Source organism: Uloborus diversus, chromosome 10, assembly GCF_026930045.1.
Source record: "Uloborus diversus isolate 005 chromosome 10, Udiv.v.3.1, whole genome shotgun sequence".
NCBI lineage: Eukaryota > Metazoa > Arthropoda > Arachnida > Araneae > Uloboridae > Uloborus > Uloborus diversus.
In genome coordinates this window covers 92349514-92370475 of record NC_072740.1, presented here as the reverse complement: position 1 = coordinate 92370475, position 20962 = coordinate 92349514, and the positions used below count along the sequence as shown (strand labels likewise).

The 20962-nt window shown below is 31.8% G+C and overlaps 1 protein-coding gene and 1 long non-coding RNA gene across 4 annotated transcripts in view; one reads left to right on the top strand and one right to left on the bottom strand.

The window, feature by feature from the left end:
- LOC129231380 (uncharacterized) overlaps nt 1-6975 on the bottom strand; it is a 90344-nt gene extending 83369 nt beyond the window's left edge. The window contains exon 1 of the long non-coding RNA XR_008581247.1: nt 6912-6975. This is a non-coding gene — a long non-coding RNA (uncharacterized LOC129231380). The remainder of the gene's footprint in view (nt 1-6911) is intronic.
- LOC129231379 (NGFI-A-binding protein 1-like) overlaps nt 1-20962 on the top strand; it is a 163423-nt gene that overhangs the window by 39240 nt on the left and 103221 nt on the right. For all 3 annotated transcript variants that reach the window (XM_054865678.1, XM_054865677.1, XM_054865676.1), the window contains exon 2: nt 18321-18422. In XM_054865678.1, the coding sequence (XP_054721653.1) occupies nt 18321-18422 (102 nt within the window). The remainder of the gene's footprint in view (nt 1-18320; nt 18423-20962) is intronic.

Sequence of the window (20962 nt, the reverse complement as noted above, 5' to 3'; positions counted from 1 at the left end):
TTGAGGTAAACACTAGAGGCGTCCCTTTGTTTAGTGGGGCCAGAGTAACACAATAGCCAACCCTTTAGCTCCCGGCTAGTGTGTAACAACAGCTGGTGCCCGAACCGCCCTTTCCGCTACGAGTTGTCTACCTGGACAAATGACAGGCTGGGGGGGGGGGCGGAGAGGGGAGATTACTACTTTTGTTTGTGGCTTGATTACATATTGGGGAGAGAAATTAAAGTGACCATCAAGTGTGGGGGATAAGAGCTTTTTGCTCACCCCCTTTAATTAAGTTGCGTGATGAGAAAAACAAGAGGTAAGGTGTGTTGGGAAGGGTCAAACTGTAAAAAATAAAGAAGCTGGAAACTTCGTGTTCCGGGGGAGAAAGGTTTTTAAACTGACTCGATACACACAACGGCAGTTTTCGCTCTAAATCAGAATGATTTATTTGGAGGTTCATGGCAATGTCTTAGATGAGAAAGAAAGGTACTGTATTTTTTTTTTCCGTTTTAGATTGTTACCGTGGCACTTTAATAGGTTATCATTGTTCTCTGATAGTAAAATAGAATCGTTCGAAAAGCTCTTACATTTTAAGGTATAAAAAAATGATGACGCCTTACTGAATTTAAAGTTTCAATGACGAGCAGCTCCGGATCTTAGAAGGTTTTTTTGTCCATAGAAAAGATCTAAAACTAACCATATCCCTCGTCGAAACTTAACCATATCCCCCCCCCCAATTGATTTTTCTGGCTATCTTTTTGAAAAACATGGCAAATTTTACTTATCAATAAACCAGGAGAGACCGAAAAATTGCTTGATACCATTCTCTGGCTTATAAGAATATTTTACAATGAACTAGAAAACGTCTGAAGTTCAAGGCTCTTATGTCGTCAAAACAAGTGCTTAATATTTTTCTTCAGTAATTAAAACGGCTTTAGCTATGGCTGTATGGTATATATTTCCACCTTATTGAGTTACCAGAATCTTAATATTAGGATGAAAAAAAGTTATTGTTTTTAAATTATACTGTAAGTTTTTTTGGAAACACCTCAAACTTCAATATACTACGAGTATTTTCAGAGATTATGGTCTTCAAAGGGTTAGGCACTACATCGAATAATTATGTAAACATAAATTGCGTATAAGTCGATATGTCGTTAAAATATGTACGTTTAGTTGCTGTTTGATCAGTTTTCTCTCGTTATGATGTAACTTTTGTTATGACTGGGAATTACAGTGCATAGTGCGAAAGAATCCTTTATGTTGATGCTTATAGCGTCTGCGAATCTCTTCGAGTGAGCACTTAGCGTCGAGAATTACCTTTTAATGGTAAATTATTCCAGAATACGGAAGAATCTAGAAAAATTTTCATTTACTCTTATGGAAATGAAATGAAAATAATCATTAGGAAGTGCATTGTCGTCTGAAATATCATAAATCTCGTTGCTATCTGTTCTTCTAAGGAAGAAGATGCTGATATCGCGTTTCCTTCACAATGGTTCATAAATTATTTCTCGTGCGTAAAGTGCGTGTACAATATTATTGTTTTATTTAAATTGTAACTGAAAAAGTGTTAAAAGATTTGAAATTTCAAATAGAATTGTGGCATATTTTTGTTTCGATTTGTCTGAGCAACAGATCAGCTTATATGTTGTATCGTGATTGGCGATGAGTAAAAGAAAAAGGAACTGGAAAATGTATGGGGAAGGGGACCCCGAAATGGGTGCCGCGGCACACTAAGGTGCCGCAGAGAGAGCTGAGGGATGCCACGAAGTATCCACTTTATCAATATAACATACATAAAAAAGATGGACTGGGGTGCCGTGTGGAAGTTCTAATTCTTCAAAGGCTTCCGCTGGTAGCAAAAGTTTTGGGAACCACTATTTTCGATTTGTCTTTTCAGTAAAATAGTTTTGATTGAATATCATTGTGTTCTTACTTTAACTGCTTGAGGACCACAAGTTTTGCTGTAGATTAAGGACATTTTTTGTGCATGAAACTATTAAATGGTTACTTAAATAAATGTATATTTGGTTTCGTGAAAATTGGTTTCATAGATTTTATACAAATGGTTCGAACATATGTGTCTATGTAGTTCATAAACAATGCTAAACTCCAATAAATTTCCAAAATTTTGCTTTGGAATTTTATTGAATTTATTATTTAACGCAGAAACATTTGCGTTAATAGTGACGTTAATTAACATTTAGTCTTCAATTCAAAAAGTTATCTATAATAAATGTAGAAGCATGACAGTATAAATACGATTTTTCAATCAGTATATTTCATTTCATATGTTTTCAAAATAAAATTTAATTTATTTTTTCAAAAAATAACTTCTTTTAGCTAATTTTAAGTGTCTGATGTCTTAATAACATGGAAAAAATATAATTAAAGAATTATTTATATAAAAAATGTATAAAATAAATAAGGGTACGCAATATGTCCCATGAACCTTAGGGTGAGTGCAAGACACTCACACATATTGCTTGAGGGAGTTATTTTAAAAATAATAACGCTTCAGAATTTTCCGTTGTTCAGTTCCTATGTTTCTGAACTCATGAAAAAAAAAAAGTTATACAGACTTCAGTTTTTTCACTTAAACAGTTTCCTTGATAAAATATGATATCTCCTGCTTCAACGTTAAACCCTTTGAGGGTCACAAGCTTTGTAGTATAGTACCAAAATTTTCAACACTTTGGGGGAAGAAAAATAAATAAATTAAAAAAATATGTATCATGTTTTTAAACAAATACTTACTTCTTTCATGTTCTGCATATTAAAATTCCGATACATCAGTAGCGTGAAAAAAATGCATAATAAATTTTAAATTTAGGGATACATATTTCCCATGATCCTTGACAGTCACACATATTGCTTGAGAGTTATTTTAAAAATAATACCACTAATTTTCAGGGTTTTACGTTGTTCAGCTCCTATATTTCTCAACTCATGAAAAAAAAATGAATATGATACAGTTTTCTTGATAAAACATCATACTATCTGCTTCAACGTTAAACCCTTTGAGGATCATTAGCTTTGTGCTACAGTATGAAAATTCGCAATATTTTGGAGGAAAAAAAATATACAACATATTTTTTTGAACAAAAACTTACTTCTTTCATTTTCGGCATATTAAAACTGTTATCTCAATAACCTAAAAAAAAAAACATTATAATAAATTTTGAACTTAGGTATGTCCCATGGTCCTTAAAGGGGTTAAAGCTGAAGTCTCTGAAATTACTGTAGGTCATTCAATACTTTATTTTATTCTTGCTTGATCTAAGAGTAGAATGATTTAAGTTCAGGAAATAAATTGGATGTCAGTTTTGATGCATGCGTAAAAATATATCTTGCATTTTTCAAAAGTCATTGGCTTCAAAGCAATGTGAAAAGCGTTCAACGCACCTGGTTCTATCACCCCTCTTGTTCGCTTTAGAACTGCATGCCGGCCGGTCTCTTACGGCTTATTCAAAGCATTTCCTACTTAAATCTCTTTGATTTCATCACACTGCGGAAATGCGAGGATGTATTCAATCTCAAAACTTCCATGTTTAGGTGCCTAATTTAATAAATGGTTTTTACTCTCAAAATTAGCTATAATTGCAATACGAATACGCACAGTGATGAATTCATGAGTAGAGAACTCATAGAAGATGTTTTTCGAAGATGCTGTAGAAAAGAACATAATAGTCTTCACTTTCTTGATGCCCCCTTTTTTGAAAATATTTTCCGACCCGTCTCTTTTATAAATACGTGTTTCTGTAATTCCTATTTTTTAGTAATGTGCGTTTATTTTCACTTGCGCATTTTCGGTACGAACCTGCTCTATGCTGTTATTTGGCGAAATTAAAGTTCCCTTTTTAAAATGCAGCAATTTCCTCCTGACTTTTTGAACAAAGCTAATGGTAACCCATTTTCCGCCTGGCTTTTTAAATCAAAATCTTCAAGATCTCCACAAGTCATAACAAGAAAAATAATAATGCCTATTAATTTTTTTTCAATGAATTCTAAGAATTCGCTGTTTCTTCTCGGCGTTTTCGCAATTACGTTTAACTTATCAAGGTGAACAACGAGATATTTCCTAAATTATACCTTACCGATACGAAAGAAAAAAAAAATATATATATAGCAATGAGAAAAAAAAAAACTAATTATTTCTGAAAAAAGAAAACGTGAGCTACTTTTTGTGGTCTGGAAAAAAAATGTTATTTTTAACTCTAACGCTCCTTTTTCAATCTGGTTTCTCAGTTTTGCAGTAAAAATAAAAACGCGATTGACCTAAGCCCTAGATGCTTATTACATGACCTTATTCCGTGTTTTCAAGCCTTTTTAATATGTATTTGTGCTTTCGTTACTGAAACCTGTTTTGCAGCGTTCCTGTCTTCGATTTCATTTGGCTTTAAGTCTGTGTTTGCTTTTTTATTACTAGTTTTTATTTTTATAAAAAGGTAGTTAATATTTTTTCGTTGATGTAGTATGTTCCTTTTGAAACGTGTTTGTGTTCAGTTCAAATAGATTTCATATTGTTAAAATGGCTTTTTTCCCCAACTCTTTTGTTAACTAGAGAAATGATAGACCAAGCGAGGATGGGTTTTTGCTGTATGTCTGCTGAAGGAGAAGGTTTTTGCCCTTGTCTTATGAATCTGATCAAATTTTGAGTTAATTGCAGTTGCGATATACAGTCTTAATTACGCGTTGTCAGAATATAATAGCTAATATCTATATAATATAATATGTGGTATGACTTCAGATAAATCTTTATACTTGGAATTAAAAGGTTTAATTCTTCGTAATTCTGAATATTTTTCTTCTAAGTAAAACTCGAACCACCAAACAGTCGATTGTAAACTGTTGATCAAAAAATTACAAGGTTTTTGCGAGGAATATCTTACTGTCCTGACTACAACGAGGTCGTAGCCAGTACTTATTTTTTAGGGAGGATTCCTTCACTATTTCCTCAAATTGTATACAAAATATTTTACATGTTTTTTTCCCTCATGCCAGAATACCCACAAATATTATCCATTTAAAAATAATGGAAAGTTTGAAGCTTCGGTGTGAAAAAAAAAAAAAAACAAGTATATATAGTAATGAGATTTAAAAAAAAAAGTAATTATTTCTGGGAAAAGGAGCCGTGAGCAACTTTTTTTGGCCAGGGGAAAAAATGTCATTTTTAACTCTCACTCCTTTTTCAATCTGGTCTCTCAGATTTGCTGTAAAAATAAAAACGCAATTGACCCAAGCCCTAGAAGCTTATTACATGACCTTATTCTAATTCAATTTCTTTTCGATTTCTTCTGCGTGTTAAAATTAACTAACATTATTCCGGCCTCCTCTGCACACTATATATATATATATATATATATATATATATATATATATATATATATATATATATATATATATATATATATATATATATATATATATATATATATAGTGTGTGTGTGTGTGAAGAAATAGTATTAAAAAAAAAATTTATACTTTACATATATATTTTTTAAAGTTTAACGGTGTAGCTCGTTTTTTTTTTTTTTGAGTGGGAAGGAGTAAATCCTTTCTGTTATAAACGTCAATAGTTGTTTGTTCATTATTCCCGAAAAACCATCATTATCCTATCACTAATTAGTAAGATATTCATGTAAGTATTGAATATTTTGGTGTAACTCATTAAGGCTTCCAGCTCATGTGGTCAATATACTCGTGACCCAATGCGTTTATTTGTCTTTTCGTTGTTCCAATACTTTGGTCATCCCTGCCCAGAGCACTCCACCCTTTCATGTGAAACTGGCACGCACGCTGGAAATGATTTTTTTAACGATTACTTGCCGCATGTTTTGTTTATGGGCTCTTCCAGTCTGGATTTTGTTGTAGTCCCCAGCGCCTTTTTCACTGGTCCGCTGGTTAAGTTGTTGCGTAACCTCACGCTAATTGCCACTAATGGAAGAGTCTTGATGGGTAAGGAAATGTGTTTCGTGTATCTTCAGTTTTTGTTTGATTACGGTAAAACATGAAGAACTCTAGGCGCATTTCCCGAAAAGTGTGTTACAAAGTCTAATGCTTGCTGATTTTATTTATGTTTTCATTTGATACATATCTATATTTCTTTTTTTGTGTACGGATTTGTAGTTTCAATAGCATAACCTGTTGTAATTTTTTCTGTTGTTGTACGTGATTGTTTTAAGTTTTATTTTTCCGGTCACTAACCAGCTAGTATTCAGAGTGTAGATTCATTCCATCAACATTTTATTTATTAAATCACATTGAGCAGCCTTCTGAAGATCATCTTGTGTAAAGCAATTTCTGATATTTTTCTGAACTGAAATTCAAGCTTGAATAGCTTTTCTAGTTGAACGGCAATACAGTAAAACCTGTCTACAACGATACTGTTGGGACCCAAAATAAATATCGTAATAGACAGGTTATCGTTATAGACAGTTTGATTATTCATGCTGACGTTTTACTGGGGCCAAAAAAAATATTTTTATAGACAGGTTATCGTTATAAACAGGTTTCACTGTATCAAGCTGGATATCCTTTTCCATCAGTACCATTCCAATACAAGATCGTATTGACAAGTCAGCTGAAACCCTGCATCAGTTATTGATATTTTTTTCTCCGAATTAGATTATGATTCTAGGTTTGAATCAATGAAACATTAGCAAATGTTTATTGAACCTATTTCATTTGTAGATTAATTTTAGCACATAATTATTTTGATCCATCAACTAAAAATGCGTTTCAGTCATTCATTAATCAAGTTGAAGTGTAATTAATGTGTGGATGTCTGTGGAAGACATTCAGTTTGAGGCACAATTTCACAAACATAGTGGGAGATCTATCAATATTGCCATCTTTTTATTTGGGCCGATATTTTTTTCAACCCCTGAATTTTTATTAAAAAATATATAAAGCTCTCAACTTACCTCTAAGAAATGATTCCTCCTGATTTGCACCACCTTTCCCCGTTTCTGCTCCCTAAACGCCTCGGACAGATTCTGAGTGCGATTCCTCCTTTAAGAGGTTCTTATTTTGAAGTAGCTATTCCTTTGCAATGAATGGGATTGATGCGCCTTACTTTCAAGTAGTCATCTTTATCTATCGCAGTTTTTCGCCCGGGTCCTTTTAATAAGGTGATAAGACCATTGTTTGGTTCCTATATTCAAATGCTCGGAGATAAAACTCTAGCCAGTGTTATGTTTTGCCTTTTGTTTTCCACTGGAAAAGGAAGCTATACTTTTTGCATTTGATTTGCGCTTCCGTTTTAGAGCTTTGTTTTTCCTTTTTAGCCATTTATTGTTGCATGTTTTCTAATTAAAAGGAAGAAACTTGGTTTTCCCCTTCAAAAATTTGAAAATATCTTGCACGTTATCGTTTTATTTTGCAGAGGGGAAAAAAACCAATCCTTTGAATTCATTTGCATTGTCAAAAGTTTAATGATCATTATCATCCGGCTAGGATAATCATTCGATCAGTCTTTTATTTATACTTAACATTTTTTTTAACTTCAATTTGACGAGAAATAATTACTAGTAAAATTTTTGCTTTTTCCCCACTTTTGACTGCTTCATGCATTAAATTTTTCTATTTATGAGCAATGATAGATAGCAAACTATTCATTAGCATTTTTCGTTGAGCTCTGTACTCAAGTTTTATTTATAAATTATGCCATATGAGATAAATAAAAATTATTTAGTGTGTGTGGGGGGGGGGAGTAAAGTAATTATAAAATTGTAGAAATTTTAATTTTAAAAATGATTTGTAGGTTTTATTTCTAATTTTATTCACGAATACCTTCATTCACTGTAATTGTTTTCTTTTACACGTAGAAATTCGTCTTTTAATTTCTGAAGTAAAACATTCATACACGTATTTACTGTATGATGTATTGCAATGAAGAGAAAGGGATAAATAAAAGTAGGGTCAGTAGATTTATTGGAAGTTTTTTGTAGTTGTTAAAATCAATGAATACTTTTCTTGTTTTGAAAAAAAATTCCTCTGCGTTGATTTCCGGGATTTTAAACAAAAATTAAATTGTTCACGAAATTTAGCGTTTTAAATCGAGCTTCTCTATTATTTTTTTTAGTGAAATTTGGCGACAGTTAGCATACCAGCTCTAGGTGTTCCCAATTCACGAATGATAAACAATTTTATTTATTTATTTAATTATTTAGTTTTATTTTGCTTTCTTTCAAACTTTTCATTTGTATTATACATTTAAAGCTTCATGTTATGATTTTAAAGAAAACCGTACACATATTCTATTTACTGGAACCAAATAAAAAAATCTATTGAATTTCCTGAAGTGTTTAGTGTTTTCGACGTTAACTTTAACAAAGCTCAACAGAGTCAACAGAGTGGAAACAAAATGTAAACGCTAAATGTAAAAAAAGAAGAAATAAATCTAAATAGCATTTATTTATTACTTCTTTATTCATGAACTAAAGGAGTGAAAAAAGTTTTTGTCAAGTTGTTTGATTTGTAGGAAGTAAATATATTTTTCTGGTTAAAAACTGCAGAACCCAATCATGGTAACCATTTTTTTTTTTTTAATTTTTTATTTCTTTATTTTACATTTTATAAGTTAAAATTTTATCACTCAGTTTTGGAAAAAAAATCTCTATTCCAACTGTTACCAAAGAAACTTAGCAACTTACAAATTGTGCCATATGATAGATAATACTGTAAACTTCTCACTGCACATCATAAATGTTGTCCGAGCACATTTTCTATCATATTTTGACTCTTTACTGCCTTGTGCAGGTAAAGGACAGTAACTGCAAATTTTTCATTTTTTTTTTTGCATTTTAGTCATGTATTGTACGTTAGCTTTACTGTACAAGCTTGCTTATTTGGTTTCCGCTAAAAAAAAAAAAAGGCGCGAAAAAAATGTCTAATTCCAACATTGCCCTGAAGTTGTAGTGAAGAATCCAACACACATTTCTTCAATTATCTCGAAATACATTTCTACAAATACTGCCATTTACCTGCTCACGGCTGTATACTTCCGTGTAGTACCACGACATTAAGTAACGATATTGTCATGCATTTATTTATTTATTTATTTTTAATAAAAAATACTTAAGCTAGATTTTTTTTCTACTAAGGAGAAAATCAACTTCCTTCTGGGTACCAAAAAAAAAAAAAAAGTATTTACACATCATTAAATTCGTTGCATTCCTATTGTTTGTTGTGTTGCTAGGTGTTCGAATTCTTTTCTGATTTTTTTTTTTCTTTCCTGGAAGGAAAGTTTAGCTGCAGATTTACATTCTGCGCTCCGTCTTCCACTGTAAAGGATATTTGCCCAGGTGTATGTGACTGATTGGTCAGGACGTTCAAAGGAAAAAATGGAACTAATAAAACTTTATTTAGAACTAGTATCTGCTTAGCAGGAAAACAACTTCGGTTTTATGTTTCTTTGCCATTTTCTTTTACTCGAGAATGAGTTTTTTCTTGTTGCAGTTTTATTCAATGTTTCGAAGCGAAATGATTTTGTAGATTGTATCAGGAATGTACGTAAGAAATGATGCTTAAGTTATGCAACTAATAATTGAAAATATGTTGCAACGCCATATTTAGTCATCTTTGATAATAATAGTATTTTACTAGAAAAATTGCAGATTGGAAAACGTTAAGCGTTTATACATTAGTTTTTTCGTCTGTATTTTATTTTATTTAATTTGAGTAAAGAAAATGTGTGCATATCGTCGTGAAAGGTTCAAAGCTCCCCCCCCCCCCCCCCCGTCTTTGAATGAAGCATTTACTGACCAAAAACATGTAAGCCAGTGGTGCTCAACCTACGGCCCGCGGGTCACATCCGACCTGCGATGTGATTAGTTACTTTGTTTAATGTTACAAATCGAAAATGACGAATAATAACAATGTTACAAATATGGAGCCAAATGTTCAGAAATTGGTTTCTGAAAAATGCATTTAATAAAAGAAGTGTAGTAATGATAACAATTATTGGATTTTAATTTGCTTTCAATTTCCATATTTTCGCATGTTATTTAAAAATGAACGTTTTTAATTTTATATGTGTTTTGGCTCACACGAGAGTCATTTAATGTGAGAAGCAGCCCTCGGGTAGAAAAAGGTTGGGCGCCACTGATGTAAGCAGCAATATTATTATGGTATTCAATTGTTTTCGTCAATGTATTTTGAATTTCTCTCTTAACTTCTTTTAACAGCTCCAAACTTATAAAATAAATTGAAAATTGGAAAAAAAAATTAAATATATATATATATATATATATATATATATATATATATATATATATATAATATTTTGACTTATATTGTTTATACTAGCTCACTTACAGCATCATACTCCAAACGGATAAACTGTTAAAAACATCATTTTTATGTTAGGCAAAATAACAATACTGACAAGAAGTAAAAAAATATGGGCTGAAAAAAAATATTTAAATAGTTTTTATTGAAAAATATGAAACGGTTTTTAAAGTATTATCAAATAAAAAAAATCCTCCCTCCCCCACCTCGTTTTGTAAACTTTCCTTTGGTCGGATGAAATTTGTTCGCAGGCTGGATGTGGTCCGCGGGCTATAGGTTGGAGACCCTTCTTATAATGTGTAATTTGAATCTAATTTTTTAATTTATTCGAAAAATGATCACTTTTAAGCGTTATTGTGTGTGAAGAATTCATAAATATATCTACGAGGGAATCTATTGTTTTGCTGACTTCACGTGATCAGCCTTGTCGATCACGTGATAACAAAAAAAGAAAAAAAAATGGCGTGCAATGCTCACGTAATGAACTCGTTTGGAGTTTTTTTCCCCCCTTTTGTACCTTTTTTTTTTCTTTTTTTGTCCGTAGTGTTTTGCATACAACGTATAAATAATGTTTAATATTTACTTGTTTTTGTGTGACTTACACAGGTCTTTGTTTTGCATTTGGAAATGAAAAAACGAAATGGTTTAATCATTGACTTAGTGATATTTTTCGACAATTATATTTTCACGCTTTGTGATTCAAATAGTAAATTTGCGGAAAAAGGGAAAATGGAGGGCGGTTGCAATACATTTTTTTTAAAAGTTGCAATTGAATGGTTTTTATTTATTTTTTAACGCAAAACTGAAAACATTCAAATTGTTAAAAATCTGAATAAAACACATCTCTTCATTCTTAATTTTTTTTTTAAATGAAACTTATCACTATTTTTGAATTATAGCAATTTTGTATTGAGAAAAAAAAAAAAACAAAACAAAAAACGGATACTCGTTGTTTAATTAATATATTTAAGCAACTGATAAAAGTAAGTTCTTACAGTTAAAAAAGTAAAGATTACATCAATAGATAGACTGATTTAAAGGAATAGATTAAAAAAAGAATCTTTTGAAATTAGAAAAATATTTTTTTTTCCATGATTTTGCGTAGTAAATAAATAGGATTATTTGTTTAATAACCTAAGAATATCTGTTTGTAAGCTATTTAACGTTTTGTGTTTGTGAAATTAGATTTATGTATATATTTTTCTTTTTAAATTTTATTTGCAGGAAAACGTTTTCTTTATAGTCATCAAAAAAAAAAAACTATAGTGCTTCAAATAACAGTTTTTGCGGCATTCAGTATTTTGCGTTGAACTCATTTAAAATTATGGAGTGCTAAATTTCTTGTGGGTGCTTTCTATTAAAAAAAATTTTTACTGAAATTTTGAACCTATCAATTTTTTAAACTGTAGGGCTTGGAAAAATATTGTAAAAAAAAAAGAAAAAATAAATGAAAAAATAAATTTAAAGAATTTTTTTTTTTTCAATGAAACTCTTGGGTAGATGTTTTGCTTCACCAAGAGGAAACGCTGCAAAAAATTCACTAGTTGAAAAGAAGAAGAAAAAAAAAACGCCAGGCTATTTATTATGAAACGAAAACCAAGGAATCACATTTTAATTTCTTTATTTAAGGAAGCTAGAATACTTATTTTTACTGCATTTATATTGTGTATATACATGCACACAATAAAATAAATAAGTAATTTGTCTTTTACATTTTTTTGTATTAATTTCTGCTGGAGGTTTAATTTATTGACTTATTTATTTACTTCTTTTTCCAAAATCCCATAAGAACCAGATATTGTTTCAAGAAGTCTTTAAAGCCTTCGAACAAGATACCGGCTTCAGTTATTAAATCAACCGGAGACAATATCGCGCGCTTGATGTGGCAAATAAAACTCGATTTATAACTAAAAGTTCTTTTTTATGTGACGAAATTCTCTCGCGCGGTATCATCATCCTGTTGAAATTCTGAGCAAATCGCTCATCTAACACTACGGCCATATTTGTTTACTTGGCAGCGGAGCTTATAAAAACGTAGCAAGAAGCGCGGAGAAAGAAAGGGGGGGGGAGAAAAGAAGCGCGACATCCCCCTCTCTCTCACCCCGCGTCGTTCGAAACGGCGGGCTCAAAGGGTTGATCCTGCTTCAAGTGAACGCTTCCACCAGAGGGCAGCACGAGGCGTCACACCCCATGACGTTGCTATGTACGCGTTGCTTGGCGATTTTTTTCTCTTTATTTATTTATTTTTTTTTTTTTGCCCTGAAGGCATGTTAGCCATCTTTGCGCAAGGCTTTAAAACGTTATCGCTTGGAATATCTGTTGTCCTAACAAACACCCCCTTTTGAGAAGTCTTATCGCAGGTAGAGAAAAGAAACCCTGGTCTCCAAAACTGCACGACGCAGTGACCGCGATCGATGCTTTTTATCCCCCCTTTCATTCTTTCTTTTTTCCCGTTTTTTTCCCGACCGCTTTATTATAATTCCGTTCTTTCATTTGTAAGCGCTCCCGAATTATCGACCGAAACCTTCTTTTTCACTCGCTCGCTCTATCCTTTTCTGTTTCTCCGGCTCTCACTCGTTTTTTAACCCTTTCGTGCGCTAAAGCCCTAAGAAAACGAAAAATTGAACGGCAAACAAATTACCGGCGCGGGTTATAAAAGAGAATATTTCATAAGAAGAATATGGTTCGGGGAGTAATTAAACACGACGTCTTTCCGGAGTTACTATCTATACAAAAAAAGTGAAGAGAAAAACTATTTTTTCCCGAAATTTTTCCCTTTTCAGGAAAAATTTCCGTTTGGATGGAAATAAAGAATCAAATCAGGAATCTTAGGTTTTATGTCTGCATTGATCGATTTTCGCAAAAAAAGGTAAAAGGAGATAATTTATTTTATGCCAAGCGCTCCTTTTTTTTTCTAACTAAAAGTGCACTTTTTATGTCTGCATACTTAACTTCAATTAACGATTTTTTCCTACTAGCTTTTATGTGGCACATACATTCTCAAATAGCCGTAAATCTGAAATCCCCTTCAAGTTGTGATTACTCTAGACTTAATTTCCCTAAAGCTATAAAAAAAATTGCATCAAACCCATTTATTCTTTTTATTACTCTGAAACCTGAAACATTGGTTAGAGACCTTTTCTCGAACTTAATGTTTTCTCCATGTTAGTGTCGATAAAAAAAATAACGGAGTCTTAAAAACTGAAGAAAAATATTAGACGCTTCATTAAAAAAAAAAAATTTTTTTTTTAGTCATGAAGACAATTGGTTAGCTTAAATTGAAAAATTAATCACAAAGCAAAAATTCGCAGATTAAGAGGGAAAACTGACTTTTAAAATCAAGAGTGGATGGTTTTGATAATATTTATCGTGGTGTTATATATATCTAAAATTTTTATTATACAAACAACCTGTGTGTCTTAGCTTTCCGTTCTAACCCTTTAGGTACTAAAAAGGTGGTTCAAAATTTATTTGATACATTTTTGAATACAAATAACTTATAAATTATATTTGCTTCATGCTATTAAGACATTATAATCGTCATAATGTCAAAAAAAAAGTAATTGTTTAAAAAATTTATTGTTTTTTTTTCTTTACTTTTTATTTATTTTTTTATATTTCAACATCGCGAATTTCCATACTCTGCCGCAAATCTTTTGGCCCTCAAAAGGTTAAGATATTTTTCAAAACCTTATACGAATTATTGGGAAGTTTATGTTAATTTAAAATCCGAGGCAGCTTTGATCTTTTTCTCCCCCTTTTTTTTCCTTCTTTTTTTCTTCATGTTCTACTTGTTCTTTTTTACTCCCTTTTGTTTTTCTTCTCTTTTTTTCTTTCCCTTTATGTTTCTGACTTCTTTGTCTTATATTTTTATTCTTTGCTTTCTATTTTCTTTTATTTTCAAACTTTCAATTTTCTCTTTCATTCCCTCTTTTTTATTACGTTATTTTCGTTGTAACGATAATAAATTCGAGCCTATTCAATGAAGATTTTATCCTAAGATCAGAGGCTTAAGATAAGGGAAGGCTTTTTTTTTTCTTTGTTTCACATGCTTATTTATTTCAGCCTCTCTTTTATTTTTAAGTTACTAGTGTGCTAATAAGTTCTTGCTCGTGTATTTTCTTTGAAGAACTCAGACCATACAAAGTGGCTTGTAATCGCTACAAATAATAAAAAAAAAAAACTCTGAAGAAGTTCTGCTGTTTTAATTTTTGCTCCGCGCCTAACATATTCTAAATGTGATAAAAATTATACGGCAGCATCGTCATCAAAATATGAGGCTGTTAAAGAACCGATAAAAATAAAGAAGGCGCAATCGATTTTGGGCATTAAGAACGCCGGGACAAGTTTTTAATTGCAGCACCCCCCTAAACGCCCGCGACGCTTGAGTGCTCCCTTAGGACATAACTACGACGCCGATGTACAGCTACTAAAAGTGGGTGCAAAGAAAGCAAAAAGCGCGCAAATTTTCGTGGCCACGTAGGCACGCGAAACTCGCGAAAAAAAGAAGAAAAAACCTTGGCGACGAAACAAATCAGTGTAAGGTATAGGCTGTTGCGGTTGTTGTTGTTGGCGTGAAAGAGTTGTCACATTATGGCAGTTGTCAGAAGGTGCTGTTGTGGGAAGAAAAATGAAAACTTAATGAATCTTTTAGAGAAGCTTCGCTGAAGTTCCTGCTGCTGCAGTTCTTGGACACGCCAACCACAAATTAGACCTTTTCACCTGCTAGTTCCGACACTTTATTAAACACGATGAGCGATAAAACACAGGATTATTTTGGACACTGATAGTGGAAAAAATTGGAAAGAGAAAATGGTGTCATTCGTTCATCTTTTGATGATCAATGGATAACTCTTCTTCTGCCTCTCAAAATCTCAATGACTCGGATTTTTTGTTTAGATATCAGATGGCTCGTGAATCTAGTTATCGAAATTGTCTGTTGCATAAAAAGTTCGATCGCGCCAATCCATGTTATATTGAACTTTTAAGAGACAGCTTATTACTTTAAGGACCATTATGGGACATATCTGTCTCGTAAGCTCAAAGCTTATTTTATAAATTATCCAATGTAAATAAGTTATAAATAATGTTTTCGTGTTATTCATACATCAAAAACTTAATATTAGCAAAAAAAATTTTTTTTTTTTTTTTGAAAACTCAGGGAATTTTATTATTTTACTACAGAGCTTATGGTCCTCAAAAGGTTAAAGAGCTAGTTATATACGAGTGCTTAGGTTAAATTAATGTCAGAAATAAGATAAAATTTATCTTCTTAACATGTTTGGTTGAAAATGAATCAACAAGGTATAGAGATCATCAAAAAAAAAAAATTTTTTTTTTAAAGTTGCTTGAGGGATTTAAATTGACTTTTGTACGCAGCGTAGTGTCATTTTGAAGCATTAAATCATGGTAATCATGTCATTGAAGCATAGATCATGACAGGGGGGAGAGAGGGGGCTTCCTTCGAGAGCGATGGCGCACCCCGTCAAATGTCAAGAAGCATGCCCAAGAACGAATCCTCCAAAAGAAATAGAGACCATTAAAAACACCCCCGATATCAATGGCTCAGTATGCGCCCTCGTCATTTATGGTTGTTTCATCATGATTGTTTCTAATAAAAGTTTTTATAAGAAACAAGAGTTAAAAATTAACTTTAATTTTTCTCAAAATTACTTAACTTTTGAATTAGTTTAAGATTTCCTCATACTTTAACATGAATTGATTGATAACGGTCTGAAAAAGCTTTTTTACGAATAAATAAATACGTAAAAGGATAAAAATACGTGACTTTGATTAGCCGCTTGCTTTTATTCTAATCTTTTGTAATTTTAGCATTCTTGTAAAAAATAGGTACATTTTCCATAAATGACATACATGCATTGAAACAAATGAAATAGTATTGTTAGTTACTAAGGCAGTTTATTATATCATAACATTTAACATTATACATGCTTATATTAAAATTGGCCTGTTTTTTTTTTTTTTTCCTTTAAAAGGCGGGTATTTTAAATTATGTTCACAAATGAGGCAGTGAGAAGCAAAGGGATGCAAGTGGACTATTTTAAGTTTCGAGTAAAACGCGTTTAAAAAATCAGATCCTAGGTAGGCTTTCATTGAATTTTTTTCTAAATCATGCTGTAGAGCAGCATCTGCCAGGGCTACTAGTACAATCTCTTGCTCCAAGACAAAGGAGAGGTTCACCTACCATTTGTGCTGGTTATCTCCAAATTTTTAATTTTGCCACTTGCATCCCTTTGCTTCTTACTACCTCAAAAATGTTCGTGTAAATTTTTAAATTCCAAAATACAAATAAAAAATGGAAATTGGAGAAAATTTTACATATCTGAGGAATTCTAGGAACTATAAATGTTTTCATTTTTTTTTTTTTTTGTATCTTTTCATTCTTTTTCTTACCAAAGGTGTTTTTTGTTCATTGTATCAGAATTTATTCTCAATTTAAAGGTAGCGTCTTTAAATCTCGTAAAGAAAAAAAAAATTTTTTTTCAGTTTTTTAATTTTCTTCTGAGTAATTTTCCATTGTTTATTGAAAATATACATAATAAAAACGGATAAGTTTACTGTACCCTTGAAAGTTACTCTTTATCAAATAAATTAAAATGTTTGAAACAAAAATCTGAAGCGAAACGCATAATTACTGTTTGTCTTGAGTACTAAAGCAATTTTAAGGAGAAGGTATTGTTTTTTAAACAAATAGGTACGCTTTTTAGGTGCAGTTCTATTTCCATAGGAAGCCAAGCAACGCCATTTATGAAAACGCCAAAGTTGCTAACTAAAATCTATACATTCTGTAAATTCTGTTTCTTTGATGCCCTCAAGTTCTTTTATTTAACTCTCTTATCATTGATTCATTGTAATATTTGTGATGGCTTCATACTCATTGTAGGCACAAGAAGCCTTAAAAACGCTCGAATTGCGAATGACGTCTTTGTAAAACGAACGTTTCAGAAGTGCAATTAAAATCAATTAAAAAGTTTGTGTCATGGTTGGTGCGGAGGATTCATTTTATTGCTGAGAAGTGTTGCTGGTGACAATATAACGAGGGGCTCTATAGTTACATGGTAGGGTAGGAGGGACACTTTGATAAAGATTTCGAAGTGAGGTGTGTGGCAAAGTTCTGAGTTCACGGTAGTGACTTTTGTATGGTACCCATCACGTCTACTGACTGCATCAGTTGACAAGTTGTGATTTGTAATTTCATTCAGAAGAGAGGTGAAAACTTTACGAAGTTATGTATCTACTTGTGTACAAATTATTATTTGTATGTGTATGTGTACAACTCCAATTTAAATGAAGCAGTTGAAATAGCACGGTAAAAGCATAAGGGACTGTCCATAAATGATGTTACCCTTCTTTTTCAGCAATTTTGATCCTCCTCCCATCTTTTTCAAAGTGTCAGACCTTATCTTACCTTCTCCCTATGTCACATGTCAAGCTATTTTTCATGAACACATTCTTATAAAAAAAATGTTGGGTCCCACTTCTTGTTATCCCCTCTCTTCCCCTTGTCACAAACTGTCACAATTTTACGACCCCCCTCAAAGCGTGACATCATTTGTGAACAGCCCCTAATTAAGAATCTCTTAAAATCAAAGTGCAGCCTGCATCTTGAGTACAATGCCAACCCTCCATATATTTCTGGTAGACCAAAGTTTATTGAGGAAAAATCCTCCAAGAATGAACTTTTGATTCATTCAAATTTTGTGATTAATTTTTTTTTGATCTTATAGTGGTATTGCTCATAATTAATCATAACATTCTGCAATAAATTGGAAAAGCTTCCGAGTTTAATTATTGAATGATCTGTTGTAAAACTTAAGCTCGCAATGCAAATCCAAAACCAAAATAATGAATGTTTAAGAAATATTTCATGAGCGAAGCAGCATCCATCGCGGCCTAATATTTTGTGTTGCCTGCGTATTTTGATGCAATCATATATCTATATACTAATTTAATGTTCAGCATTATTTTGTGTTCATTAAAATAATATATGTGTTGTATTAATTGGGTGTTTTGTGTTGCAGTCGCCATGACGTCCCAGCCGACGAATGAGTCGGAATTGCAACTGTATCGAGTCCTGCAGAGGGCCAATTTACTTGCTTATTACGACACCTTCATATGTCAAGGTAAACATATTCATGTTTTCTTTCTGTCATGTCCTCATGAATACGTAAGACGCAATCTTGAATGCACCATCAATTCTTGACCTCGTAGTTTTTCTTCTTCCATCGTGATGAGTAGAAATACAACCGTGTTTAAAAAGTGTCAGTATTTTCATTCGTTCCTCTTTCAATTTCAGAAAGTAGACAAACTTAGTACTGTCATTCAGGGTAACTTTGAGTTCTGCTGGTTAACTTTGCGCCACTTTTTTTTTCTTGTATTTTTGACTGTATAAAAACTAGAAAATCCTTTGCCACTAAGGTTATGTAATAAGTTCTTTCTCTTCGTTTTACAAAGAAAAAAAATTGGCTCTAAGATGCTCACCTGATTGTACTATTCAATAGTTCTGAAGTAAACTGTTTGGAAGCTATTTTTTAAGTTGTTCAAAGTGCTCTTCCTATATTGTAACGATAGTACTATGCAACACTATAAATCAACGTTTCTCAACCTTTTTGACCCGCGGACCGTCAAAAGTTTTTGAAACCGAATAGTGAACGGCGATGTTTTCCTTCTCCGCCTCCCCCTCCTCCTTTTTTTCTTGCAAAAGAAAAAAAAAAGCCTTATATTTGCGGACTGTTAAAAATATGTGATTTTTTTTTAACGGACAGTCGAGGTTTTTTATCTATCTTTCATTGCAAAAAAAGAAATAAAAACTTTTTACTTGGGGACCGTTATGAAAATCTTTTTACAAACAGCTAAAGGCCTTTTATTTTATTTTTTACGAAATAATAATTATTATAAATTGATAAATAAATATGTAATGTAATTAAAACTTTATTTTGTGTTAAAGAACTGTTAAAATTACGTAAATGTTGAGAATAAGATAAGTAATTATTCTAATATAATTAATTCTACGTGAATATTAAACATTGCTGAAAACTAATTGAAAACTGCGGAATAATCACAAAATAATAATTATTATAAATAAATAAATAAATATATGTAATGTAAATGAAACTTTATTTGGTGTTAAAAAACTGTTAAAAATATTTAAATATTGAGAATAAAATTTGTTATTATTCTAATATAATTCTACATAAATAATAAACATTGCTAGAAAACTACGAAAATTATTCACAAAATTTAAGTGAAAGATGTCGTATAGGGTTTTTATTATCGGTGCTTTCTTTTCTTTTCTTTTCTTTTCATTCATTTAATTTTTTGAGTTTGGAAAATTTTTAAAGGCGCTTGTGCAAAAATCTCTGAACACCGGTCAAATTTTTCTGCGGATCGGTGGCGGTCCACAGGACGACTGATTGAGAATAGCTGTTATAAATGATAGAAATCTTGTGATGTTGTAAAGTGATATAAGGAAGATTTTTGTCCATCTAAAAAAATAATTTTGCTGCATTAAAGTTGCACTAAAATTGGCACTTGATTTTTTTTTCACCCCATTTCTGACGTGGCTCAAAGTTAACCAAAACAGCCAGATAGCTTTGAAAAATATTAATAATTTATTTTAAATGGATTTAATAGTTATCATTTCTTAATTTTAGACAACCATACAATAATTTAGGATTGTTTCTTCTGTTTTATACCAACAAAACTATCGAAATATGAACGGGGCTGTCTAAAATGGAGAAATTGTGGCTTAAAGTTACTGACTGCATTATTTTTTTTTTAAATTTGGGTATAGAAATAATTAGTTTTTCTCATGAATCCTCGAGTGTGGAAGGTTGTTTGCTGGGAATCGCGAAATGTTATTAGTAACTTACATAGATATAAGAAATCGTAGTGGTTGACATAACCGAAGGAACTAAACGTTTGAAATGGTGATCTGGTGACAATGTAGCTGGAGTAAGCAATAAGAGCTGAATTGGTGTGCGGTAGCTGAGAAAACGCACGCAATCAAAGCTACTTGAAAAACTTAGCTAGAGTTAATTAAAAATCAAAAGCAGCAGGTCATAACATTTGAAAACAAGTTAAAGGTTATCTTCATCTTAGAGTGGATTGGTGATTAATAGCACTAACTTGCAAAGTTGAGACTTGTTCTCATTTTCTAATTTATAATAATTGATTCTTATTAGGCCAGTGCCCAGGATTTCAAAGAGGGAAGGGTTAGTTTCTTAAAAACATTTTCCATCTCTTGCCTGCATTCTAAATTTCTTCTCGTGTAGTACAAAAGTACTTAAAATTTGTACCAAATCAAAGAGTTTAACATGAGGAATAAATAAATACGTTTGTGCTAAAAAGTAAGTTTTATGAACAGCGTTTCAAATGCAGAAATTATTTTGAGTGATATTTTTTATACATTATGTATTATGCACATATTATCAGGTTTTCTACTAGCTTAATTTTATTTTTTAACTTAGAACCGTTTCAGGTACACTTAACAATAAATATAGCGCAATAAGAACCATTTTGCTCATCAGTGGTGTTTAATGTCACCACAATTTACACTTAGTTTAGCCTTAAACATTTTGATACTTGGCGAAATGAGCAATTACTTTTGAAAAGAGTTTTCATAATTCACTTTGTTTACATAGATCGTTAGTAAATTGAAGCA